The sequence below is a fragment of the Penicillium argentinense genome (genome assembly GCF_028826775.1).
Source record: "Penicillium argentinense strain IBT 30761 chromosome Unknown utg000002l_segment0_segment0, whole genome shotgun sequence".
Lineage (NCBI taxonomy): Eukaryota > Fungi > Ascomycota > Eurotiomycetes > Eurotiales > Aspergillaceae > Penicillium > Penicillium argentinense.
The window spans coordinates 1,957,985-1,984,099 of NW_026622661.1; the positions used below are offsets into that span (position 1 = coordinate 1,957,985).

The following is a 26,115-nucleotide window of genomic DNA, read 5'->3' on the forward strand; positions in this document are numbered from 1 at the left end:
TGTTTTGTCCTGGTGGTGGGTTTTATCTTCTCATGTTACCATATTTCTTTCTCCTAATACCCGAACGATTTATGTGAATAAAATGTGTCAACTAAAGCAAATGGCATTTTCGTAATGTTTCTGCGATTTCGACTAAATCTAAGTAGGGTAAAGGAAAAATCCATCTCGGCTATGCTCTCCAACGGCTACTTCACAGTCCCTCCACAAGATCCCTGAACACATCAGCAGGCGTCCGCTTAGGGGCAGCGAGTTTCAGCACCTCGGGACTAGTAGTCTCAGCCGAACACTTCCCCTCCCACGCCGTATCAGGAGCATACTTAATAGAGAAAATAACATTCCTCGACTGATTAGTCGCAGCATACTTAGCATCATAAAGATCCTCCAAAAACGACAGATCTTTATAACAGACATTCTCAACCTTCACCCCAATATACTCCTCAACCATATCAACAATCTGCCTGCCCGTGATATCCAGGGGTCCATTCAGAACATATCTCGCTCGATCATGAGACGAAACATCATCCTCCGCCAAAAGCCTCGCAGCAACAAGACCGACGTCCGCAGGATCGATAATGCCGACAGGTGCGTCCTCGTTCGCAAGCAAACGAAGCGAGCTCTGTGGCTCCCCGTCACGGTGTTTCCGAACAAACTCCGCGGCAGCGGAGAGGTACATCGTCGAGAAGATATTCGGCTGCAGCGAAGACCACTTCAAACCCCCGAACTCCCGCGAGTCCAAGAGTGCCTCGATAGCCCAGTGCGAGCGCGGGTAATACGCCAGACAATCGGGTCGGACATTAGCTGCCGTTGTCGAGACCCGGACGACATACTCGACGCCTGCTGTTAGGGCGGCAGTGTGGAAGGTTGATTCTTCGGCGAATTGGGTTGGTTCGTTGTGCGAGGCGATGAAGGCTCGGGTTACGTTGTAAGAACGGAGCCAGGAGGGTGTTATTTCAACCCAGTTTTTTTCTAGGACTTCGACATTTGGGATTTGGGAGAGTTTGGTGGCAGCTGAGCTTGATGGGTTGCGTGTTAAAACTAGCACCCGGTGCGTGGAGAGGGTTTTGCTTGTTTTGAGGAGTTTTGGGAGGGCTTCCGTTAGGCTTTGGCCGGTGTTGCCGGTTGCGCCGATGATGAGGATTGAAGGTGTCATGATGGGATTAAAAAAGGCTTGAATTTGGATAAAGCGAAGTGTCAGATATGAATTGTTGCTGTTATTCGCGAAGATGCTGCCTCCCATCTTATACTTATGCCCTGCTTTGTAATTTGGGGTTTCGCAAGCGAAGTGGCACATAGCATGTACCAATTTAATTGGACATCACATCATTTCACAGGAGGATACGATAAAGAATTAGTAACGAGCAGTGACTTGTACTGAGGGGGTTGGTATCCCATGCGTAGGAGGTAGTATGTAGTAAGCTGATGGGATGCCGGTGGGAGGCCGGTGGGAGGCCGGTGGGAGGACGCAATTTGGATTATGTCATGCAGATCGCCACGGCCAATAAAGTTCTCGGCCTCGGCAGCGGGAGGTTTGGCACCCGCAAGCCTCTTGCAAGCTTCAGTCCAAATCGCGGAAGTACCTGCATTTGTTTCTAGGCTTGTGCTGCGCAATGCTATTTCGTCGATGTCACTGTGTTTGAAATAACCCGCCTTTCGTTCTAGGACATCATGCCAAGCGGAGAAAACAACTCCGAACTCCTAGACAACCCCTCTAACACAGTCAAATCCCATGCCTTCAGTTGTCACTTTCCAAACTGCAATGCTAGCTACCGGCGCAAGGAACACTTGAATCGTCATGAAACACAGCATTCACAACAACAAATCTTCATATGTTCTGAATGTGGTGGGGGGTACGGACGGAGGTAGTGTACCAGCCTTACTGCTATACTCATACATGCTAACCGGGATCAGCGACACACTCCGACGCCATCTTCAAAAGCGCCACAAAATAAATAAACCATTGAATCGTGCGGCAGTGGCTTGTCAGGGTTGCCACGCGGGAAAGACTCGATGCGAAGGAGGCGTGCCATGTGACGAGTGTCTCCGTCGCAAGATCCAATGCTCCTTGAACGACGATACGGGGTCGATAGAACGGCAATATCCTGAATCATCAAACCACCACACATCAATTCAGCATGACCCGCAGCAGAATCATTCGGGAAAGACAGACCGGTGGATAGACCTCTACTTTACAGCTTTCCACCCCTCTTGGCCCTTTGTCCATAAAGGATCATTTGACATGCGCTCCGATGCACCCTTATTAATACAGACGATGACTTGCTTCGGGCTGTGGGCTAGTGGAGAACGACGTGCACGATCCTCGGCCGTAGAGTTGCATGATAAAATCGACCTAGCCATTCGAGAACAAAAGGTTCGCGCGACCAGATGAGCACATCGTACCTGTTAAACTGACATTCGATAGAACAAATGGGACGCCACGACCATCAAAGAAGCAAATAGCACCTGTCTCTGGCCGATACCGACATACCAGGCGATCCTGCTGCATATAATTTTCGCCGCTACCCTCCAAAGCCAGGAGACTCGCGGCTTCGATCTGAAGGCCTCTCTTTCGACACCTTACTTCGACTTGCTGGAGGCACTTATTCGAAGCTGTCGGAGGCTTGGTATGTTCTATTATCCGAATATACTTGCCAGATTCAACGAGGATGATTTGGACACGTTTGTTTGGGTGAGTATTGAGGAGATAAAACGGTTTAATCTCGCCTTGTACAAGGTTTGTGGCAAAGTGCGCGGTTCTGGAAGAAGCGGAAATGATGTTGCTTCTTTGTTGACTGCAGGTGAGCTGCAATTCCCCTTGCCGACTAATCGTCCTCTCTGGGATGCTGTTGGTGTAAATGAATGGATGGATGCTATACGTGATGTCAGGCTGGCTTTTTTGGACGATCATTGTCGGACGAGCTGGATCTCGAACTTTGCGGCGGTGATAGATTCCCTTGAGTTATGAAACAATTCCTTCCTCTCGATGGTTTAAGGTCATCGACATGGATACGAAGCGGCGGAGACCTTTACAATCGGATGGAAACCATTATCGTATATCTTATAATACATTCATAGCATATGTCTATCTTTTTATACATGACCCATGGCCAGCACGGTAATCTATGTAGACGAGCAAGAGAAAACACCACCAACAGTGCCCTCGTCGTAAGATTTGATCTGTTTGATGGTAAGCGTTTGTGCCGGGATAAACATTAAGAAAGGAACTCACTATATCGACAATGCTGGAGTAGGTACCAGCACCCAACACAATCAAACCAATGATAAGAACGAGAATGTTCACAACACTGTAGACGATGTTTTTCGTAGAAAACCAGCTACCCTGGCGAATGAACATGAACCACATGATGGCCGGGAAGTAGAAGGTGAATCCGGAGACGAAGAGCGACGAAATCACGGATAGAAGGTCGTCGAAGAAGGGGATAACCTCCGCAACAACGAACTCCAGAACAGTTAGGACGGAGACAACGACCAGCCAGGTAATCCAGCCCATCTTGGTGTTGACGAAGCGGATGTTGGAGTTCTTGAAGATGCGTCCGTGAACTAGACGGCCCAACACGACTGTGTTGATTGATCCACTGATGAAAATCACAGGCAGAGCGACACCGAATGCGATACGGCTGAGCAAGCTGCCGGCAGAAAGCAGTGCGGGGCTCTGGACGTCCTGGCCAACGAAAGCGTAGACGAGAGCGCCGGTAATGGTGTAAATGAAGATCTCGATCAGACCGAGGGACCAGATCGACTTGGGGAAGTCAGTGGGAGTGTGCATTTCATCCATGAAGGAGAACTGGCACAGAGCGAAACTGTACGCGAAAATGATGTTGGAGAGTGCGATGAAGGCCTCAGAGAAAGTCAGGCCTTCCTTAGGCCAAGCCGACCAGTTAACGGCAGAAAGACCAGTCGAGTTGGTGGCTTCAACACCGGTTCCGATGATTGTGATTCCAACGGCAATAATGATCGAGACGAAATCGATATAACCCAAAATGGCCATCTCGGAGAAACTGGGCGGGATGGCGAAGATGAGCAGGATGATCATCGAAACAACACCGAACACCAGGGAGCAGATGCTGCTTCCGGTGATGTTGGCGAACGCAATAGTTCCGGTCAAACAGTGCGAACCGGCAGACAGAAGAAGCTCAAGACACAGCATCATGTAGACGACCTCATAGCCAATTCGGCCGAACATCTGTCGGCCTGCCTCGGGGTAGTTGGAGATATGCGGGAATTTGACCTTGACCTGACCGATGATATAACTGGTGTACACGGCAATCAGACCGATACCGACACAGCAGATCACACCGGCCACCATGCCCAGTGTCGCGAAGGTGGACGGGATCGAGAGAGTTCCCAGAGCGACAGCCTCAACGATCAGGACAATCGTCAGCTGCTTCCAGCCCAGCTGATTGTACTTCTGGACACCACCCTGATAGACCTGCTTCTCGTGGTCGGTCATATCGCCAAACCCATCTTGCGGGAAGAAAGCTTCCCCCTCCTTAGCCTTTGGTGACATCGGATGCGGGCTGCGGGGGCGCGAGACCTTCGGAGGTAGAGGGTGGTGGTATGGGGTTGCGAGTGCGGGAGGATGGGGAGAAAGAGAAGAAGGCGAGACGACAAGGATATAGCGTGACGCGCTAGGCAAGTGGGAAAGTCAGCACCGAAGGCAAACGCGAGTAAAAACTCCGTTTGAGTCAGGGCAAGCAGCTCCCAGCGACCCTCGAAAATTCTCGGCGCCTTCCTAAAACGGTCGTGAGGTTGAGTAACATAAACTCCATTGCGCCCCACCTCCTGGTTGCGGATTGGTTGGACCGCAAATGGTGCAACATCGGCCCGATTTTTGACTGCTGCGCGCCGAACCCCGAGTCCGAGTACCCTACCTACTAAACTATATTGAGCATTTGGACTGCACTAAGGTTATCTGCGTTGGAAATTTGACCAAATGATATTATCCAATATGTTAGATAGCCCTACGCTAGGCTCTGTGCCTGAGCAAAATAGCTTATCGTGTCGATGCTAGTGCGGCTCTGCCGGCTAGGCCAATCGGCTTTGTCCTTGCCACGCCGCCACGCGACCACAAGAAAAAATAAGCGTGGACTACACTAGTGTAGTCTGGGCGAAAGTACGTGTCGCTACCGAGATTTCCTTGGGCAGAAAATTACTTGAAGGTCCGGTGTGATTGGCTATATAACTGTGTCTGCAGTCTCAGCACGCATTGAACGCACTGAAATGTGATATTTCTCTTGGTATCACACCTTCGCATGGTGCGTCTGACAAGAGAGGAGAATGTCTCGCTTTCAAGTAGCCACCTGTTGCATCATTCGCCTCTTTGTCGATATCGGATCAATACTTCACATCTAATCTTGATTCGTACACACTTTCATCGAAGTTAGTGCTCTAAACATCTAATTTCCAAGAGTTTTGCACGTGACCGCTTGTTATCGTCAGGGCTGCATACTTGAGACGCACGTCACACCTGTAGATGAGAGAACTCAATGTCTGCCGCCTTCTAGTGTCATCACCAATCACATTCAGACAAAATACATACATATATCTCTCATCTGTTCCATAGCAGACATCTAATCAACAAGACAGGGCAGCCCACAAACTTCCAAACCCCGACCGGCAACCATCACCAACAACCCTCCCATCAATTTTCCCATGGACAGCATACTCCAACGGCGTCGACAATCCACCTCCACACCCGCACATAAAAATATGATTCAACCCCTCATGCAGCCCAAATCTCACATTCCCTTTCTGACCTAGCAATTGTCGCCATCTCATAATCATCATTAATAGTAACCTGATAATCCCTCTCACCCTGCAGCGCACATACCGGCTTCTGCCGCCCGCACAAGTCTTAGTCGGCTCAAACCGGCCATAGTCAAGCTAATAGGCCGGTCTAAGTCCAAAAGGCAATTTCTTCGCAGACACTGAAAGGTCAAGGTCACAATTATCCGCGACCTCAAGCGGACGCCCTCACTTCTTCACTCCGCTTGTCAAGTGCCAGCGTCTCCGGCCCCTCCAGCGAATATATATATCCCAATTGCCGGATAAGAGAGCGATAGATTGGTTCCGTGGGCCCGGCCATGAGGTATATACCACTACGAGAGCGGGGTGTGCAGCGACAATACGCGGCGCGACGACTGCGCTGAGACTATGGCCTAGAATGAAGATGTTCGAAGAATTTATTTCGGGATGTTCCTGTGCTAGCGAGATTGCGTCGATAGCGTGCGGTATATATACGTCTGTCAGGGTTATATTCTTTTGTCGGCGGAAGCGTCGGTGGACGTGTGCTACTTTGTCGAGGCGGATTGAGGCTATGCCGTAGCTTGCTAGACCTAGTGCGAGATCTTTGAGGGTTTTGTTTGCTTGTATTGTTGAGTCGCGGTCGAGTGGTCCTGAGCCTCGTAGGAAGATTATGCAAGGGGTTTGCGACTCGTGTGTTAAGGGTGATGGCGGAAGTAAGCAGAATGTTCCGCCGACAGGGTATTCTTTTCCCAGGGTGATTTCAATGTCTCTCGTCTAGACTGCGTAGAATGAACCTTCCTTCCACGTACTCCCGAGCCCTTTTAAATTGGAATCCGACAAGATTGCCTTCTGGGTTATCATCAGGTAAAGGTTGAATTGGGCATGTTGGTGATTCAGCGGGAGTTTGATGGATGTTAGGTACCATCCGGCGTAATTATTAGATCGCGGGTGCTCTGGGGTTGGAGTAGGCCGAAGAATTGTGGACGATGTTCCAGGCTTTTTGGAGGGGGGATTCGGGAGAAAGATTCGAATGAGAGGGGTGAAACCATGTCGTAAGCTGATCCAGTCTTCGTTTGAGATCTTTGAGATGGTTTCTTGGACTGTACATTGTGGGTTGATTTTTGTCGTGTCTGTTTGCGGCTGTAGGCTCGTGTAGAAAAGATATGCTGTCGGTATAGCTATGGCGGCTCTTGCCTGCATCCAGTGGTAGGATGCCATGTTTGGTGCGTGTGAATCCAGTGCTGTACCATCTAGTCACGGAAGATGGGACGTTGCCTATATATAGTGTTTCTTCGATGGAACGGGGTGATCAGATAGCTTTTTATTGGGCAGGGTAGCTGGGCAAGTCACGAGGGCCAAAGTTATTGAAATGCCTGTCTTGCTGGAGTGGCGTTGTCGGTTCTATCTAAACAGGATCACGCAGAGTTTCCAGCTAACACTACTAGAAATATATAGCTCAAGAATAACGCTAAATTGCAGCTCATTTAAAATTATCCGCATCGCAAAATGTCGAGAAACCTTCCAGTAAAGCTGGCAATTATGTATTATTACCAATGAACTAATGAAATACCACGCGAAACACAAGGAAAGTGAAAAAGCAAAGGATAACGCCAAGAGGTAAGTGATATCGAGCCTAAGGAATTCAACATAAAACATAAGGAAACCAAAACCAAAAGTGGATAAAATAAAACGGCCAAGGATGACGCTCGTGCCGAATGCGAAACGAAACGCAAAAGCAACAACACACCCCCATTTTTCTATGTACGCAGCACCACGCAATATGCGGATTCAAGTCAAATCCAATAGCCCAGCACCACAAATTCTCACCCACGATAACGCGAGGTAAGATCTAATCCCCAAGCAGGCAAGATGCTAGATGCAAGCAGCTTCTCCTATCTCCCAAACGAGTCACGTCGAGGTACTTCACTGGATGCTGCGACCCGTCTGACTACGACCAGCCTGACTGCGACTCGCCTGGCTTGCACGGCTGGGACTAGTCCGGCTCGGCTCATCCTCCTCCAACACATCACTCAAACGTGTCGGGTGGCGGTGTCGCGGCGTGACAGACTCCCAGCCTGTTCCCACGCCCCATCCCGAGCCGCTGTAGTCGATTGTCGTAGGTGGGTAGGGCGCATGCATCGGCGCTGAGGCGGGCGCACCGGAGAATGCGGCGTCAGTGACATAGTTCCCTTCATCGTCGTAGTCTTCGCTTCCTTCTGACAGCGGAGGCGGGGGATAGGTCAAGTTTCCATGCGGCTGCGGGTAATGCGCGTAGTCTTCGTCGCCGGCCTCGCTGCTTCCGACGTAGGAACGGTCGTCTGCCTCGGAGGTGGCGGCACCATGGTAGGCGGCGCTGGTGGGATCGTGCTGGTACATCTGCTCTGCGTACAGCGGTTTGCTGGTGGGCGGGTCGGTCTTTTTGGGCTCGATGAAAGGGTCTGAGCCGGTGGGGGACATGGGCGGGTTTTCGTGATAATACTGCTGACCAGCACTAGCGTCGGCCGGTTTGCCTTGGTACTCAGAGGTAGCGGTTGGTCCACTAGCGTAACTACCCTCGCGGGTGGGTGGGCGCGTGGTGTGACGGCTGGGAACTCCCTGGATCATCGGGACGACTTGTACGCCGCCGACGAGAGTCGGTTCGCCGTTGCGGAGGGCATTGGTCTTGTCTCGCTCTTCTTGCTCGCGGCGGCCGAGTTCCTCCCAAGCGCGGCGTGCTTCTTCGCGGGAGATCTGGAGCTCGCGGCGCATTTCCCGGAGGAGCTCTTCGGATCGAGACTTGTCTTGTTCAGCGGTCTGAGCTGCAGCAAATGCGTCGGCGCGGCCTTGTCGCTCGGTCTTGAGCTGACGTTCCAGGTCTGCTTGCAGTTCCTTTGCGCGTTCTTGTTCGGACCGAGTGTCAAAGAACCAGCGCTGGAACTTGCGCTCTGAGGATGCACGCAGGCGTTGAAGCTCGACTACTGCATGGAAGAGATTGGCGCCGGCGGCGGACAAGTCCGTGATTTGGCGGGCGAGTTGCTGACTTAGAGGATCTTTCTCGAGGTCTTCATTGTGCTGCTCGAGCTTGCGAATCCAGTAACTCGTGAGACCTTCCCAGTGCGAAGACAGGGTCTCCCAACGCTCGAAGGCGTGAGGGAAGCCCGCGCGCTTGGGTTGTTGGAGACTTTGCGGGGCCCCAGACTGGCTTGTGGGAGCCTGCCCAGATCGTGAGATTCCTGCAGTGCCGGTTTGTCCGCCGGTCCCTGCCGCGGCACTCTGCGAGCGAGCATGTTGCGGAGCTGGTCCGAATTGTTGCTGAGCTGACGCAGGGGCTGGCCGTGGTTGAGGGGGCACATCGGCCGTGGCTGGAGGTGCTTGATATCCGGGTCCAGCGGCACCAGAGCTCGGTGTAGCAGCCGTACCGGGGCGAAAGCTAGGGCCAGAGCCGGTGTCAGGCTGCGGCTGAGGCTGCGCTCCTCGAGGAGCACGCGGGGGCTGGGCGCGGCGTTGCGACGCCGGGTCTGCAGCAGCGCCAGCAGCGTACTGTTGGGCTTGAGCCTGGGACTGCTCTTGCTCAAATTGCTGTCTTTCCATTTCTTCCTGTTCTTTCTCCCGAGCTTCCTGCTCGGCCTTGCGGCGGGCCTCGCGATCTCGGCGTTGTCTCATGATATCTGTCGGCGTGCGAACACCACTCGGCGGGTGTGTTGACGTCGGCGCCGGAGCCGGGGGTGCGCGAGAGGCACCATTCTGCGCGCGGCCATTGCCTACAAGACCAGCGGGACCAGCAACACCTACCATATCTGACATAGACGCATTCACTTCGTCCCAGTCGGTCGTGAAGGAGAACGGGCGGCGGATGGCGTCTTCAAGGGCGTAGAGGATGGCCGAGGCAGTACGCGAGGAGACGGTCGTCGTTCTCCAGGGCCAATATGAGCTATTGAGCAGCTGATACGGATCGTCGATGGTCGATCCGTTGTCGTCTGTCTGTGCTTCCGAAAGGGCTGGGCGTAGGGCCGCAATTCCACTCTTCGGCGGCGGATGTACGGAGATGGGGATCGAATGCGCCGGCTGGGGGTCGGGGACAGGCAGCGGTCTACCGGTGTCAAGCGAGACGGCTCGACGATGAGGCAATTGACGGGCCTCGGGGGTGCGTCGAGCGCGGCGCAGGTAACGGGGAGCACCGGTGGCCGAGGTTGGGCGGCTCTCGACTGACTGGGAGGAAGAAGGACGGGGAGCAGCAGGCTGCTGGCGCTGCGGCGCGGTCGTAAGCGTAGATGGGTCGTAAGGGTCGTAGACTTCGTTAGACGGTCTGCGAGTGTGGTGATACACTTCTGGCAAAGGTCTGGGGAATTGCGGCGGGTGGGACAATGTGAGAGCGAGTTGCGCCGGACGTAAAGCTGGAGCTGGACCAGCTAGCTAGTGGCGGTACAAGAGACGAGCAGGGTCTCTGTGCAGCGCAAGGATGAGGTGAAATTCAGGTTGTGGTCTCCGAGACTGCGAGAGCAGATGCGTTCGAGAAACAGAGGGTTTGAGAATAGGAGTGAGGGTAGAGGCCGAGCGCTGGTGGCTGGTTAATTGGGATGGCTGGGGTTGCCGCAGCGGCTGCAGCAGCGCACCAAACGTGTCGCCCGGAGCATAGGATGCGCCAACGCTCGATGCGCGCGGCCGGTCGGAGTTGCAATCGAACACCACGAAGCAATTGAGAAACGACGGAGGGGAATTGGTCCGTGGAATGGGATTTGGGCTGGAATGGAAGGCCTCGGGCGGTTCCCGCGTGGAATGTGCCTGGCGACGTCACAGTCCAGCTCTTTCCTCTCCCACTTTTCACAGCCAATACACCACAACCGTCAAGTGCTGACCAACACAAGAACCTCGGAATATTCCGACGTCCTCGAGACAATCTACCTTGTGAAAGCTCTTGTGTGACTAACTACTGGCAAGGCCAGATCGAAATCGGGTTTTTTCGACGTCGCGCAATTCGGAGCACGACCTCAATTATTGCCTGCACCGGGCTGGATCGGTTGCACAGCGGACGATCGGACGAACAGGGCGACTGTGAGGGAGTCGAACCCAGGACGCTCTGTGTGGAATTCTTGGGCTGATCCCTCGCTATCAAGGCTCTGGCACGATCAAGGCAAGACCAGGGCGAGCTATGAGGCGAGGAGAAGGCACGAGAGGCTCTAGGGGAACCCTGTGCTAGGCCAGGGCTCTGCAACAGGAGATCTCGCAGAAACGAGGCGATCTCCATCGACTCCAGTCTGGCGCCACGGTTGGGCGAGGCTAAGGATACAACTACTGTACAGTAAGTACATGACGATGCGTTGGCGCGGGATGTCGGGCATCGAGGAGTAGATATATATCCTCATCGGGCTAGACCAGTCTATCGGCGAGAGTAGTGCTTACATGGAATGCCAGTCGTACTCATCGTTAATGGTTCTGATATCACTCATCTCATCTACATTTCACAGTCCCTGGATCTGTACCGGGTACCCTGTTTACTGCTGTCTCTGGGTCGCCCCAACAGTTCCGGCAGCTCCCATGGTTCACGTCTCTCCTGGAACGAACATCCCCACAAGAACCAGCGATGCCCCGTCCGAGCCAGCGCCGAGCTGGAATGCAATAGCCGAGCTCTGACTGGCCTGTACGATGCTAGCTCCTAGGGCTTACATTAGTAGGAAACTGGACAGCTCCGACTGACTACTGTACCTACTCGTTAGTAGCGTGGGCCGTAGCTTCTCCGCACCCCACATCTCGAGTAAACGCAGCCTCGACATCCCTCACTATGAAGGGCGAAGGGAGTCCGGCCATTGCAATCTCAAATTATTCTCGATTATGCACTGCGACTCTTTCCACATACGTACTACCAGCAGTGTAGTACTGCCGTGCCCTGCTTCCCTGGAAGCCACCACTATCACTGGTGAACACCTATCCCGCCCACCTAAGACAAAACAACGCGCGATCGTTCAGCATTCGCTCTAGACTCCCAAGCTGGAGACGGGCTGGCCATGCAAGGACCCAGGGGTTCGGAAAATATCCCAATAAGCTCAGGGGACGAGCGGTCCCGGTAGCATCGCGGACGCAGGCCCGCGAGACCCGGCGATCGAGAACAGGGCGCGAAGTCCCAATATCCAGGTAGGTTTCAAGCATGCCTTGCAGCCTGCAGCACTCGCCAGCTCTGAGATCGGATCAGGATCAGGATCATCGGAGATCGAACGGTGCGTCCCGGGGAACCTCTTCCGCGAGCCTGTACCTGGCGTCAACCCATTGACGCACACGGGAATGCATCTCCGTCGCCCTTTCCCGACATCCGATAGGTCCTCTGACTACGACGATGTTTCGAATTCCGCGAGGTGTTTCACTTCCGCTCCCCTTTCCACGTCCCTGGGTTCTGGCCGTTGACCAGTCGATGCTGGGGATAGACGCCGGAATATAGGCCGTCTTTTCCGTCCCGATCGAATGGAAAGGGATCGTCGTGGCTATCGACGGGCGATCGTTCAGCTGCTTCCGGGGACTCAGGAAGGTCTCGGGTGATCGAGTCGATCGAGGTACTACGTTGCCTGGGATATGGGGCCTTGCGAAGAAGGGCTTCGTGGGGAGATTGTGCTCTGCGAGGGTGAGCCCTTGTGCGCACTATGAGCATCTCGCACTTTTTCCAATGGTACCATACCGAGGTACGCTAGGGCAACGCACTTTTGGAAGGAACGATTCCAAATCCCATCGTCGATGCAGCACATCCCATAGACGGGCTGCGGCGACAACGGCGAGGAATGTGAGCGGACAGACGTGAGGGCTCTGCTCTGCATCCGGCTGAAGAAATAGTGGCCTCTGTGGAGGATAGAGTTGTCGATCAGGGGCTGCGCCGTAGATATATAGACGTCTGCAGTGCGGCCGGAGAGCCCGCTGTGAGACGGGATGCAGATGCAAGTCAGACTTTTCATTGGAATGTGGGGGTCAACACCGGGGAAGCAATGCTCTGGACCGGTTGCTGCAAGTGTGTACAGAACATCCTAGTGGAGGTCACAATTTGGATCAGATTCGATCTCTTGTGCAGTGTGGACTGGCTCAGGTGAAGGGTCAACTCGGCCCGCGCGAGGTCATATTCGAGTCGGACACACGCGACAGTGAGAGCGAATGGGAATCCCCGCACACGACAATTGTTGTATCGCAGATATTGATTGGGCCGAGCGTAATTCAGCTGGCAGGTGCGCCAATGATCGTGGGCAGAGGCAGTTTGCCCCCGGCGTGGCAGGGGCCAGATGGAAATGTGATGGATCAACTGTCATCCCCGGCCCTGCAAACCTTTCGCGGCAAACTTAGGATTTCCCATCCGGAAAGGCCCTGGTCCCCTCGATTGGCACACAGGGACGTGGAGAGGGTCTGAGACTGTCTACGCAATGTGGAACACCCGGGGCACAATGAGATGATGCAGAAGAGAGTGCTGTAGGCTGTCGATTGAGTTGGTGGCACGACTCGACCACGAGACAAAAAGAAACATCGGAATTGAGCCAGCCACGGCTCAAAAGCAATGAGATGACGTCGATCAGCCACCGAATACGATGGCGGCGTGGATGGATCCTACTCTACGGCGTCAAGTAGAGCGTGGTGCGCGCGGGAGAATTCAAGATGAAACGCTGTGGTGGCCGAGTGCGGCTCGAGTACACGCCGTTGCGCGGTTCCCAGCGGAATGGAGAGGAGGAATGGCTGTGGCTTGGTGTGGCGATCGCAGCTGTCTCTTCCCTCGGGTGCTGTGTAGGGCAGGTACTCAGGTATGGTGGGAGATCCGGTAGAGAGGAAAGTACTAAGAACGGACCCACTCTCTGGAACACCGTCCGGTCGACATCTCACATTCCCCCAAAGCCCAGCCGCTGCATGGACTCGACGATGCAGCGTGCAGCTCTGACGCGGTGGCAGTCTGCCACTCAAAGTCCACAGGCCACACTCAGACATGGCTATGGCAAGTTAAGACGGGTCGTACGAACAGCCCCGTGCAACCTGGTCAAGGGGCCTCAGGTCGCCAGGAACCACGCCAGCACCCGCAGAGTTTTGCCGTTCCCTGGACTGTGGGGGAATAGATTGAAGGAGAAAGCTACGGGAGATGGTGTCTAAGGGCACTGAGCAAAAAGACGACGCGAAAAAGTACGGTGCAAAAAATATGCAGAGCCCTACGGATGCTTGTTCCGCCGCCCTTGCTCGCTGTCCTTGCTGCAGCTCCCATCCCTACAGCGGAAGGGGACGTCATGTAAGGTCAGATCGTCTGTGCTCCTGGGTTCTTTTGTTTACCTGCATTGGTATGCATCTGCTGCTCTCCCCCGGCCACCCTGGTCCGAGGGCCTATTTTCGGGGACGTCTATAAACATATCCCCTTCGCCCCCCATTCCACAAACCCCCCTGACTCTGTCCATAACCATTGCGTTGTCCTGGTTGCCCATCTATCTCTTTCTCTTTCATGTCCTATTGTCCCTGGGACCCCGCGTCCAGCTCCATTCTGTCCACCGTGCTTTGAATCCACAGTCCATGGCTCTCGGAGATCCTTACTGTCCCGGCGAGTTGGACGCGTTGCATGAAGACCGGAACAGATCAGAAACCACCATCTGCTTGCCTTCGCCTTCCCCGGTGAAGCGAGCTTCCTCCTACTATTCGCAGGCGGGTCCCAAGGTACAGGAAGAATCCAACCAAGACCCTTTCTATCTCGAACAGTCGCTGGCCGCGACGCCGCCTTGGACGGACTCGTATACCCCGGATATTCGCGATGAGAGATACAGTGAAGACCACAGCCAATACTATACACTGTCCTTGACACATGAGAAACACCACAAGCACTCTCGCCAGGGGTCTTTGCAATACAACGGGCCCGATCGATCCACACTCGCCCAGCTGGAATTGGAAAACAGCCTGAGTTTCCGCAGCTATTCCTCCTCCACCGACGAAAGGAGACCAGCGCATGGCAGTCAGGGCTCATTTAGTTCGGTACAGACAGACGCTACCGTCCCAGACTTGACGCCCAGTTCTTCCTTCTCCTCGACCTACTCCTCTCCTGCTTGCCCGGAAGCCGTTCTTAAGGCAACCGAGAAGCTCTACCACCACGCCCAGCAGGCTCACGACGAGCCTCGACGCGCCTTCTATCTTCCTGCATCAACCCCTCCCAAATACTCCCTTCCACCTCCACCTCCCGTGCCTTCACTCCCCAAGGCCCTCACCCGACCCACTACACCCGTTGCCGACCCCGCCACTTCCACAATGAAGTACGAGGCATCAAGTATGTCTTCCTCCTCGCGCAGGAGTCGAAGAAAGCAACCTCCTACATTGCCCAACCTGTCTCGCGGCACAAGCGCCCACAGCTATCGGAGGAAACAGTCTAGCCCTGGTACGCGTCCTCCACTGGACCCGTCCATGATCTCGCCCCCGAGCTTGATCAACCCGGTGACCATGGAGCCGCATGCCACCCACTTCGATCAGGCTCTGTTCATCCCTGCCAATGATGGCGCCAGTCCCATCCCGAGTCCTGTTGCCAGCTCCCCTCCCATCTCTCGCCAATGGACTGCCACATCCATGGAGCGCCCCTCCACATCCACAATGGATGCTTACATGGGTGAACAATCTGTGTGGGAGTCGGACTCTGACAACGAGTCCATCGGTCACAAGTCGCTTTCACGCAAGCCCATTGACACCCTGCGAAAGGTTCGCAGCCGAGCCAAGCTTCGCGGTGCCAAGTCCCAACCGAAGCTTCACCAGGCTATGCTGGATGACCAGATGCCAGAGAAATTCCCTACTTTGCCAGATGATGTTGTCGGAATGCCCGTTATTGACCCGTCCCGCGGCGTTAGTCTCGACCGACCTAGCACCAGCAGGCCTAGCAATATCCGAGATGGATTTAAGCCAAACCACCCTCTTCAAACTCTCCGTCTCGTGGCACCTTCCACTACCTCTTTGATGAAGCCACTTTCTAGCCGCTCAAGAAACAACAGCAGCATCCAGGAGTCAGACGTTGAACGCGCCGCGGCAGCGGCCAACCACGCGCAACAACGTCGGAAACAATCTGACACTCCCGAATACAACTCGGACAAGGAGCAGCTCACCTCCATGTGTTACGAACAACACTCGCCAGTTCCATTCCCGGACCCTGGCGTTGACAACCGCCCCTTTTTGAAGAAAGTCATTGACTCTCTTCGGTCTCTGAGCTGTCACAAGTCCACAAAATCCAATGTTACAACAATCTGATACCCTCATTGCTAAGGCGTTCGGGACGAATACGGCGTTAAATTTTGCTTTACGAAATCATCACCACGGCCTTTTCATTATGAAATCAATCACTGCCATGTTTCCTTATTGTCAAGTGTCTATGTGCACATTACACTCTTTACGCTTGATGTTTGGGGTCCACCCCACATGAACCTAATGATTGCGGAATTCACTCTCCGCAGACGTCCGATTCGACAACGACACGGACCAAAAGAGCCTTCCAGTTGCTCATGATTCTCACAACCGTCCCGGTTCAATTTTCTTTTGAGGTATAAACCTCCGATGATCTCTATGCTGTTATGTGTTATTGCGCCTTGTCGCTGCACTTCAATGTCCTTTCAATGATTGATTCCATCACGGCTGTCTCGACTGAAGCTATTTCCTTTTTCTATCTTGTCAACCATCTCGTCTTTTCTGTCTGATCTACCATAATGATATGATAAGGAATAAGGTGTGCGATTTGTTTCTCTACCGGGGTCTCTGACCCAAGACTGCATTACCTTCGGCGTCAAAAAGCATCTGAAATGAACAATGAACAATGAAACATTACGAACTGAGACAAAAATGCAATTGAATTAGATTATTGTTTCCACAATTCACCTTTACACATGTAGACTCCGTTGTCAAGGTGACCTCTGGAATGCTGGAGTAGAACCCGCCAAGTATGCTTATGACGACAAAATCGGCCACCGGAATTCAACAATGGAACAAGGCGGAGCCATAGTTTGGAAAGCCCGGTGGTCTGTCGAACCCAATTCCTAAGGCAAGTATGCACGGGTCACTATTCTATCCTACCCTTCTGTCTCGTTACTACCTTAGGGTACTCTGCAGACGAAATAGAAAAAACAAAGGGGCTCATATAAATTCTCAATGCAATTATAATGCAGTGCACTATTTCGATTATCGGTGTATGTCTGAGTACCGCTGTCCTGCCTCAAAAACCTTCTGGGATTTGCTTTGACTAAAGTCGGATCTAGACAGGTGAGCCCGTTCATGCGGCCTGCAGTGTGCAAAAAGTACGAAGCTCGCAGCTACCCTAGCTCCAGATCACGTATCATGTATCATGCGCAAGCAGGGATATGAACCTTGGTATTGGGACCCCCGTTTCTGCATTGATGATCGCAGTCGAGTACTTTTTACTCCGAGACTTTTGTATGTACAGGAGCAGACCCGCTGGCCATTGACGCTTGTTACAAACTCAATTTGTCGTGTGCTGTCGCTGCCAGAGGAAGGCTTTTTCATGACGGGTTTGCGCTTGTGCGCGTGTGGGTTCGGGCTGGGATACGCAGGGTGATATGTCTTTTGTTGGCATCAGCCTCGTACTTCCGTTGGTGGAATAGGTGGAAGGGGTGGTTGGTTGAAATGGTTTTCCCCACACAGCAGGCCTTCGTTAATGAGCATTGTGTTCAGGACAAGGGCAAAATGGGATGAACGGTGGATCTCAAAGCACTCCTACAGAAGGAGACGATGCTTACGCTTTGCCCGATTCGAGCGATCGCCCGCCGCCTTAACATTGACCCACTAAGATTAAAGCAGCATCCATTCAAAGTACGAGAACTACACGTCGCTTCCACTTCCACCCCTTGCATGCCCCTCAACGCCTCGGCCTGAACATTTCCATTCAGACTTGCCTCGGCCCAAATCGCCCGGCGGAACGAGCACTACGCACACTGGAGCTGTCGATAATGCGAGCAGCATATTTAACATCTCCCTCCCCGATCCACGACAAGGTATCCTTGACTTGATGTGCTTCATGACGGGTGCCTGGTGTATATCAGATTCCCACTGAGCAGGCAACCACGGGAAAGGAACAAGAATATTCAAAGCCTAACGCGAAACAAACCACTAGCATCTGTACAGCGATCGCAAATAAAGTCCTCGGAACTCCCGACCCACCAGCCATCAATGGGATAGGCAAGGCACACCAGTCCCGCCGGCTGCGGGCTCGACTTCCGCGAGACCCGACCAGCTGGTGGGTTTCAGACCTATCGTAGTTGGCTGTGGAGTTTGTCCATCCGCTCCCGCGATCGGGCTGGCCTGTCGATTGCTGAAGATCACACCCAGAGCCCCGACTCGAGTCCAAAGCAAACACGCTATTGACCTACGTTAGTGGGCCCGTCAAAAGTACAAATAGAAAGTTGACAGCGCAAATCTGACATCGTCCAGACGCGTTGATTCTGACATGGATACCCATAAATCAAATGCTTGCACTTTGCACACACTCTTTCGAATTTGTTTACTTTGTTTACCCAGGGTGGAACTCCTGCACTGCAGCTGAAGTAAATCGGAAAACAACCCCTACAGAGAAGGAAGGGCGTCGTGTCTATGTCTCGGAGAAGAAGAACCATAAAAGTTCCCTTCCTAGCATCATTTCGCACCGGACCGACTTCCGCCCCGCCTGCGTGGTCCTTGCAGCAACCCTGCACCCACCGATCCAGGTGTACGGGTCTCACTCTCCCAGACAGATCCAGGGAGTGAGAATCGTGCAGGATGGAACGGGCAGCGGGGACGGGCAGCGGGGCCGCGCAGGGACGCATGGCCCGCTCTGCTGCAGCGTGCGTCGTTGTTTCTTTTTCCCCTGGGCGACGGGGTCGTTTTGAGTCAGTGGCGTAAACATAGGATAGTCGGAGGTCGGCGATGACCCTTTGGGGACTTTCTCTGCTTCTGCCGAAAGCTTCTAAGTTTCTTTGGCTGTGCTTGTTGGTATTCCATTGTCTCCAGTTCTTCTTGATTATCCCTCAACGTTCACTGATACAGTGAATCGTTCCTTCCATGTGCGATTAGAAGCAGAACCAGATGGCACAAGAACCGCTCTGGGAATTGTGGCCAAGCTGAATCCTTCGTCTTGATGATTTAGAAAGAGCCAACTCCGCTCAATTGGAGGCCCTAACACGGAAAAGGGATGTCGGCATATTTGACGCCTCCCCGGGCTTCCAGCATGGAGGGCCCGGATTCCAGCACACATGACCAAACACTCGTGATTGTGTTTGGCGATTCAAAGGGACATGTGTCCGGCATCGTTAAGCTATACCAAAGAGATCGAAATGGCATGCCTAAGTTCATGCAAATTTGTCGTTGGTCTTGTGCGTGGGCTCAGACCATCTCAAAGTTGTTGGTTGTCTCGACACTGAAGAGGAGCCACTGCGAGCCTGATAGTAGTCAACACCACAGTGTTGGATTAACTGTCATCCGGCAAGCAAACAAAAGAAGCTTCATTGCAATAAGGATGAAGCTCATGCCTTTTGGTTCTCAAGGGTTTACGAAGCGCCTGCTTTCATACCTGTCTTGGTATGAGAGTGGAATGGAACAGTGGTGCTGTGAAATGGACGGGATCTTCAAACGAAAATCCCCGAGGGTGGAGTGGAATGAGGATACCGTGAAGGATCTGGAGATCGAGTTTGCTCCCGTGTCCGACAATACTAGCGAGTTCACACGAACTGAGCTCCGCAGCAAGATCCCCCAGAGATACTTTCATGTGAAGCTTACATTCCGGTGGAACGGTGAGGAGTCCCAGTACCTTCGCGTCGATGACGGTGTGGTACCCTACGTTCACCCTCCTCCCCCTCAGAAGGGTGGTCGTACTGGGTCCCAGAATTTATCCCGCTACGGCAGTCAGTATGTATACGCATCGCTTTCTCGCGTGCTCGACCACATTGTCAACGAGGATGCGGCTCGCGGATACAGTGTCTTCCCTGGAGAACACAGGATGCCCAGTATAGAGGATTAGGCCGTAGGGCAAAGAAAGTGCATAGTACGAGTGACGACAAGCCGTGCAGAACGGAATGGGCCAAAAGCAAGCCAACAGAAGAGGCTGAACTCCCGGTTAGTTCAGACATTTCGCGAGAAGTTTAGTATTCGACAAATGTGTCAACTTTCTTCAAGCCGACCGATGTTAGAAAAGATGCATGGTCTCGTCATATACTACTACGAGTGGAATCGCTAGAAGGAACTCACTACCAGCTAGTGACTACGAAATGGCTTCTCTCTCGAAGCATTCAATGATCTCTTTAATAGCGAAGCAAACTGAGTCTCCTGAGTCATCTGGCACTCTTGCTTCTTGACTACTTGAGACATCCCTGGGCTCCATAATTGTGGCTGACTACAGTCTGCCAAACGATAGCGCATAAGTCCACCTGCATATACCTCGACGTCAAAACAGGATCAAGCGAAACAAGCAAAACAGAAAGAAGCCGAAGACGAAGGTGTTTACCTCTTTTCCAAGCGCTTCGAAGCATAAGGGCTCTGGTGACTGCAATGGACTTGTACAAATGGATGGGAAAAGCACTGCTCATTGGCAGCGAGCCAATAATACAGGTTGCTGCCTCTCTCCGCGATCAATTACTTGACTGTGATTCTGCCTAGGAAAACTAAGTGTCCCGATCCTTCCTGGATGCCAAGCGATAACGCTGGCCAACCAGTCGGATCAAAGTCGTCGGTTGCGGTTGACTTTATTAGGAAGACCACACCGCAATCGAACAGGGACATGAATCTATCCTGTTCGGAGTGGACATATGGCACGGTACACGTTTGTGATCCAAACGGACCACGAATTGGGAAGATGTCCTAGATTTCTACGAGATGTGGTCACATGAAATTTTGGGTGGCCAACAGGGTTCTACACAGATAACAGTCAACGCTTCATTGCGTTCATTGCGTCTGAACGTCACTTCCAAGTAGTAGAGCTCGGCACATGGATTGGCCAACCCGCCAGCGAACTGCCCCATGATGCTCCGGACTCGTCGAACGGATCGTTCAGTTCGTGGTCAAGGTGATTCAAACATTAAACATTATGAGGTAGACAACTTGAGCATCGTTACGGATTGGCACAAGTACGCCACACTGGCGTTTGAAGCAGTAAATGCACGACCGATGGACCCATATGGAGTTTCTTCCTATCAATGATGCAACAGTTATGGTGTCACGGGAAGTTCTTGTATTTTCTCCAGCATTAGGTGAGGGCCATATCACGGAACCTGCTGCTGCGATGGCGCTGGACGTGGCCTAAGGTACATTCGTATGTTATCTATCACCTACCGTCCCACTTCTTAAATGCGATCGCTTTACTACCTCCAGAACTCTCGTTAATCCTTGTCTTCATTTCTGAAATCTCCACCTTATTTCTCTCTTACGGACACTCTTCGTTTGGTATCGCTCATCAACACTGACGCTCTGATGGCGATCTGCGGGCCGATCCACTTGCTGCCTGCGGAACTCTAAATTTGCTTAATTTTCTAGAAGTGGTGAATTAATACAATGGGCCACACTGATCCTGGTCGCAATTGCCTTCTTTTTTCTTAAATCAAAGATAGACGCCTATACAAATACCTTTTGGATTAGTATTGTTATCTACCTTGTGAAGGTTGTGATGTGCCCCCGTGGCCTCTGGCCCCCAACTGGCTCGACTTCCGCCCAGCGGCACGACATTCTCCCGATGACGACCTTGAAACTCAACCTCGCCTCACCCTCAACGACACACTCACCCAACCAACAGCCCACAAACACAAAACAAATTCCAGGATATTAAACCTGAACCTCACATCCACCATTCATTATCCAACCACATCTACAACCAAGGCTCAACATGTCCAAACGAGCCCTCCGCATCGCGCGGAACATCGCCATCCCAACCCTCGCAGCAACCTACGCAACCCACCTGGGCCTAAAGCACCTGGAAGAAAAATACCCAGCACTTCCGCCCGCAGCAGCAGGAAGCAAAGCCCTCAGCACGCCAAGTCTTCCAAGCCAACGCTGCGCCTACACAGACATCTACTCCGCGCGGATCCCACTCGCCGCACTATCATCACGAATCCCAGAACACGCGCGGTGCAGACGATACGCACTAGACGAAGCATGGGCGCAAGCGCTGCTCTCATCAAAAGTCCTCCGAAGCGAAGCTTCACTTTACGGACTCTTCACGAAAGGCTCATACGAGCCCGGCGATGTAGGCGCGAATGGATTCGGTATCCACTGGAAGACGGGTGCGCGGCGGAAATTGCTAAATGGACTCTTTAGTGTTGAGGCTGAACCGGCGCAGAACGAGGGGTATGGGTTACTTATTTCTTGGAGTATGGCTGATGCACCCCGGGTTTTCTTTGAGAGGATTGCTCGCTGGGGTTATCCTTGGCGGCTTATGTCTGGTGGACGGCATGAGATGAGCGTTTCCGAGCCGTTTGAGGTTAAGGGGGAGGGGAGGTTTGTTGAGGTTCGTTTTTCGGCGGCGCATGATTATGAGGTTGTGCCTGGTGAGGGGAATAATCAGAAGATTCTTCCGGAGTGGAGTAATCGGTTGCATCGCGGGTTTGCGAGGTTTATTCTTGATTGTGCTGTGAGGGAGGTGGTTAGGGAATTTGAAGGGCCCCAATGATCTCGGTTTGTGCTTGAGTGGCCAGGTCTCCATGGTTTAGCGTTGCATTATCAGTTCATGTTGGTACTCAAAGTACCCTACCCGATATCCACATTGTACATACAGGTTTTCTCCTCATATACATCGTAACTCAACATCCCGACCCTATTGTTCCTAAAACAGCTCAAACACAGCTCGTCCCCGCCTCAACAACACTCCACCCAACCCACCCCGCATACGGATAACAAACCTCCCATCCATTCGTGATACTATCAATGAAGCTCTCAGGCGCACAATCAGTAGAACTAAACATGCAAAAGTCCTTCGCATCCTCTTCAACCGTCTTGAAAGAAAGACTCTTCGGCGTGACGCTGTCTTCGGTATCAGTGGTCGGGTCAAAGGCCGTGCATTCGCGCCCGTATCGTCCGGAGCGAGTCCAGATGCTGATGTTCACGTTTGATACTTCGGGGTTGCAGACTGGTTGGGCTTCACTGAAGAGGCGGAGTTGCCACTATTAATCCCGAGGTAATTCAAGTTAGAACGAGACAAAACGAGACGATTTGAGGGTGGACGTACGCTTGTGTATGCCTGGATGGCTGCTGTTCCTCGTTCGACGATGTTCGATCCAGGTAGAGCCGAAGCAGCTGTGATCAGCGTCGCGATCGCGACGGAGGAAGAGGTAGGAAAAAGCATTATCGAGATTAAAGTTATAGTGATTGACGCTAGGAAGAAGCGATTGCTAAGAAAGCAGATGTCCTAGGGAAACTCGAATAAGCAAAAAGCTGAAAGCCCAAAATCCACGATCAAACAAAGATGGCCCCATCTTTATACCCCAATCCGACAAACCAAATTAGCGCCGAAAGCCACCATCTAGACCAGCCGACTCTCGATCCGCTTGACCACGAAAAGAAATACCTGTCAAATCGCGTTCAGCTGGTCCTGGCAAAATCTGCAGCTAGGCTGAGGGGTGTTCTTGGCAACAGGGATGGGTGGCAATTGGGGGCTGTCATTGGTCTGCTATAGGGTATGTTTCATGCAGACAAGAGATTTTGGCGGGACGGGCCTTTGATTCATCTGATCGTGATAACGAAAGAGCATCAGGTTGGTTGGGGTGACTCGGGGTCGGATACACTGGTAGGTACACGAGGGGAAGTGGAAAGGAGAGGGCTAGAGGCGGCGGGGCTGCGGTGGGATTCAGGAACATGGCGAATGGGCGAATTGGGCACTGCAGACACGAGCTGATTTCTGCAGGGTTTTTCAGGGGTTTAACCGCTGAGGTACCCATACTACATACTACTAAGCTGTATGTATAGTGCTGCTTGTAGCGTGGTAGGTGCTGGATGCGCGCAAGACGTGCTCCATATACGGAGATGGAGGGCGCAGTACAGGGGTATTGTTCAATTAAATCTTTTCAATCTATCGATGGATATGCCTTCGAAGGGGAAAAAGGAGCCACATGTTCTCATACCCACTACTCCCGCGTACCAGGCATCAGCCGCCACGCCCGGAGAGGCAGGTTCTGGAGCTTGGTGGCGGCCGGCTTGATGAACATCACGAAGGTGACGATGCCGATCAGCACACACAAAATATTGGTGATGTAATAGCCATCACGGCCGACTTCGCAGGTACCACCGCCGTTGACACAGCGGTTCTTCTCCGGCTCCAGAGCGCAGGAGAAAGGAGATGTGACGAGGGCGTCTTTTAGCTTGTCGGCGGGTGGGGGGAGTGCTGGGTGGGAGGCAGGTGGCCTCGGTGAAGAGGTCGACCAGTTTGAGGATGAAGAAGCGGGGGAAGGTACCACCCAGATTGGAGACGCTGAAAGTAAATGAGTACGAGGTCATGCGGATGAAAGAATAAACACTTACGTTGCGAGGAGCGTCATGTAGGTTCCGCCAATCGCGGGGTCTGCAATGCGAGCGTGGAAGGCCGAGATGGCCACGAACATGACCGTGTTCATGAAGGTCGAGATCACATGCTCGAAGATGACGGTCATGAGGTACCAGAAAGGAACGTCCGGGCCACTGGGATAGATCATCACGGTGAATTGGGCGATGACGGCCGCAGCCAGTCGGCCGACAAAGGCCCATCCCCAGAGTCGCATGGCACCGTACTCGGTGGACCATTTGCCGGCGTAGTAACCAAGCATAATTTCAAAGGGGAAGTCAATCAACACGACCAATGCCATGTTGTCCTGGCCAAAGCCCTTGTCGAGCAATTTGAGGCTGGTTACGCCGTCATTGGCCTGGAAGCCGATCTTGGCAATGAGGTGGATGATGATTATGGTCTGAATGTTCTTAAGCTTCAGCACACTCCACATGCTCTTATACACGTCGGTGATGCTGTCACGCTCCTTGGTACGGTCTTCCTTCTTGAGCAGAGCCAGACACAGGGTCACGATCAGATAGCACCAGCCCCAGAAGGTCAAGTATCCGCCCAAAGAGAGCAGTCCTTCGTCGGAAGGAACAGCTCGGAACCACCGATTGGCAAAGTCCTTCGAGTTGAAGGCCAAGAAAACGGTGTAGGACAGGAAATGGCCGGCTGTGAGACCAACCGTCTGCGCGGTCGAGGCGTAGGAGATGTTCGGCGGAGACATCAAAGTGATAGCCCACCCGTCTACAGCAATGTCTTGAGTAGCACAGAAGAAGACAAGCATAAACCACCAGTAGGTGAAATTCCACACTCCCGCGCCACCATTGGCGCCGGCCTCGTCCATCATGCTTCCAATATGGCGGCCCAAGTAGATCATTGCGAGACCGGCAATCACTTGGACGGGAGTAATCCAGCTCTTACGTCGGCCAAATGTCGGACTCCAGACAGCATCGACGATGGGGCTCCAGAAGAGCTTCAGGGAGTAAGGGTATGAGGCGAGAGAGAAGACGCCAATCTGGCCGTAGGAAAGGTATGGTTTCAGCAAAAAAGGCACGGAGCCGGTGGCCAGGCCCATGGGCACACCCTGCAGGAAGTATAGGACGCAGAGCAAGAGGAAGTTCCGCTTATCGCTCGGAGGCAAATTGTGGAAGCTGGTGGTGGTCATGACGGGGGTTTGAGGGACAGGGATAACGGGTTCATTATCGAGAGAGAAGCTGGGGCTGGCGATGGCCCGAGCGGTTCGTTCGCTTGAGGATTCGGTGGAGGGAGTGTCGCGCTTGCGCATTTCGATGTTGGTGTTCATCTTGCCGTTCGCATGGCCGTTCTGACCGGTTGCTACTTTCAAGCTCGGTTTGGAGCGGCGTTTGGAGAGTGTGGCGTTCTTGCGTGTCATTGATTATCCGTCGCGAGGATCTAGGACGGCGGGGGCCGTTGCGAGTGTTGATGAATAGGGAGAGGACGAGAGTTGGGCAAAGTTGGGTTCGTGGGAGGGAATGGAGGTTCACGCGGTGCGGTGGTAGGTCAAGTTGATAATCGAGGGAGGGAACGGGCGGAGCTCGTAGGCTGTGCCGTAGGGTACCGCGTGGGTTGGGCGCGTGTTAAGCGATCGGGAGAAGATGAACGAGTGGACAATGCATGGAGGCGTGGTTGAGAGCCCAAGCATGAGGGAGGAAGATAGCAACCTTGGACCGGCGAAATGTGGAGAGGCCAGCTTGCCTCTTGGCCAAGCCAAACCGGGAAGGGCACAGCGCCTGGGGCCGCGCCCCAGAATTCGTCGCTCAGGGTTTGCTCGCGGTGGAGTCTTTAGCAGTACCTTTGTGGGGAGGCGAGGTTTTGGTACAGTCCATGTGAGCGATGAGATCAGCCTGGGCTGCAGTTGCTTGTGTCACAGCCGGGTTGTTGGTGCTTGGTGATTGGAGTCGGTC

General features: G+C 53.0%; 10 protein-coding genes across 10 annotated transcripts; 5 read left to right on the forward strand and 5 right to left on the reverse strand.

Annotated features, from left to right (window-relative positions):
- Positions 1–190: 190 nt before the first annotated feature.
- Positions 191–1,150, reverse strand: N7532_001573 (uncharacterized protein; the record flags this gene model as incomplete). Its single annotated transcript, XM_056614067.1, has 1 exon — positions 191–1,150. One exon carries the CDS (start codon positions 1,148–1,150, stop codon positions 191–193), a length of 960 nt encoding a protein of 319 aa, XP_056479108.1.
- A 509-nt stretch (positions 1,151–1,659) lies between these two features.
- Positions 1,660–2,962, forward strand: N7532_001574 (Zn(II)2Cys6 transcription factor domain-containing protein; the record flags this gene model as incomplete). The annotated part of the gene is made up of 3 exons (XM_056614068.1): positions 1,660–1,859; positions 1,909–2,368; positions 2,420–2,962. Coding segments are annotated over 3 exons (1,203 nt in total), but the record flags the coding sequence as incomplete, so codon positions are not given.
- A 155-nt stretch (positions 2,963–3,117) lies between these two features.
- N7532_001575 (uncharacterized protein) lies at positions 3,118–4,525 on the reverse strand (the record flags this gene model as incomplete). The annotated part of the gene is made up of 2 exons (XM_056614069.1): positions 3,118–3,174; positions 3,227–4,525. 2 exons carry the CDS (start codon positions 4,523–4,525, stop codon positions 3,118–3,120), a joined length of 1,356 nt encoding a protein of 451 aa, XP_056479110.1.
- A 3,161-nt stretch (positions 4,526–7,686) lies between these two features.
- N7532_001576 (uncharacterized protein) lies at positions 7,687–10,376 on the reverse strand (the record flags this gene model as incomplete). The annotated part of the gene is made up of 2 exons (XM_056614070.1): positions 7,687–10,067; positions 10,361–10,376. The coding sequence occupies 2 exons, from the start codon at positions 10,374–10,376 to the stop codon at positions 7,687–7,689; spliced, it is 2,397 nt and encodes a 798-aa protein (XP_056479111.1).
- Positions 10,377–14,253: 3,877 nt separating this feature from the next.
- N7532_001577 (uncharacterized protein) lies at positions 14,254–15,957 on the forward strand (the record flags this gene model as incomplete). The annotated part of the gene is made up of 1 exon (XM_056614071.1): positions 14,254–15,957. One exon carries the CDS (start codon positions 14,254–14,256, stop codon positions 15,955–15,957), a length of 1,704 nt encoding a protein of 567 aa, XP_056479112.1.
- A 2,222-nt stretch (positions 15,958–18,179) lies between these two features.
- N7532_001578 (uncharacterized protein) lies at positions 18,180–18,659 on the forward strand (the record flags this gene model as incomplete). The annotated part of the gene is made up of 2 exons (XM_056614072.1): positions 18,180–18,533; positions 18,603–18,659. The coding sequence occupies 2 exons, from the start codon at positions 18,180–18,182 to the stop codon at positions 18,657–18,659; spliced, it is 411 nt and encodes a 136-aa protein (XP_056479113.1).
- A 545-nt stretch (positions 18,660–19,204) lies between these two features.
- On the forward strand, positions 19,205–19,705 carry N7532_001579 (uncharacterized protein; the record flags this gene model as incomplete). Its single annotated transcript, XM_056614073.1, has 1 exon — positions 19,205–19,705. The coding sequence occupies one exon, from the start codon at positions 19,205–19,207 to the stop codon at positions 19,703–19,705; it is 501 nt and encodes a 166-aa protein (XP_056479114.1).
- Positions 19,706–21,559: 1,854 nt separating this feature from the next.
- Positions 21,560–22,342, forward strand: N7532_001580 (uncharacterized protein; the record flags this gene model as incomplete). Its single annotated transcript, XM_056614074.1, has 1 exon — positions 21,560–22,342. The coding sequence occupies one exon, from the start codon at positions 21,560–21,562 to the stop codon at positions 22,340–22,342; it is 783 nt and encodes a 260-aa protein (XP_056479115.1).
- Positions 22,343–22,505: 163 nt separating this feature from the next.
- On the reverse strand, positions 22,506–23,014 carry N7532_001581 (uncharacterized protein; the record flags this gene model as incomplete). The annotated part of the gene is made up of 2 exons (XM_056614075.1): positions 22,506–22,832; positions 22,898–23,014. The coding sequence occupies 2 exons, from the start codon at positions 23,012–23,014 to the stop codon at positions 22,506–22,508; spliced, it is 444 nt and encodes a 147-aa protein (XP_056479116.1).
- Positions 23,015–23,792: 778 nt separating this feature from the next.
- Positions 23,793–25,583, reverse strand: N7532_001582 (SD08430p; the record flags this gene model as incomplete). The annotated part of the gene is made up of 3 exons (XM_056614076.1): positions 23,793–24,049; positions 24,120–24,136; positions 24,187–25,583. 3 exons carry the CDS (start codon positions 25,581–25,583, stop codon positions 23,793–23,795), a joined length of 1,671 nt encoding a protein of 556 aa, XP_056479117.1.
- Positions 25,584–26,115: the final 532 nt, after the last annotated feature.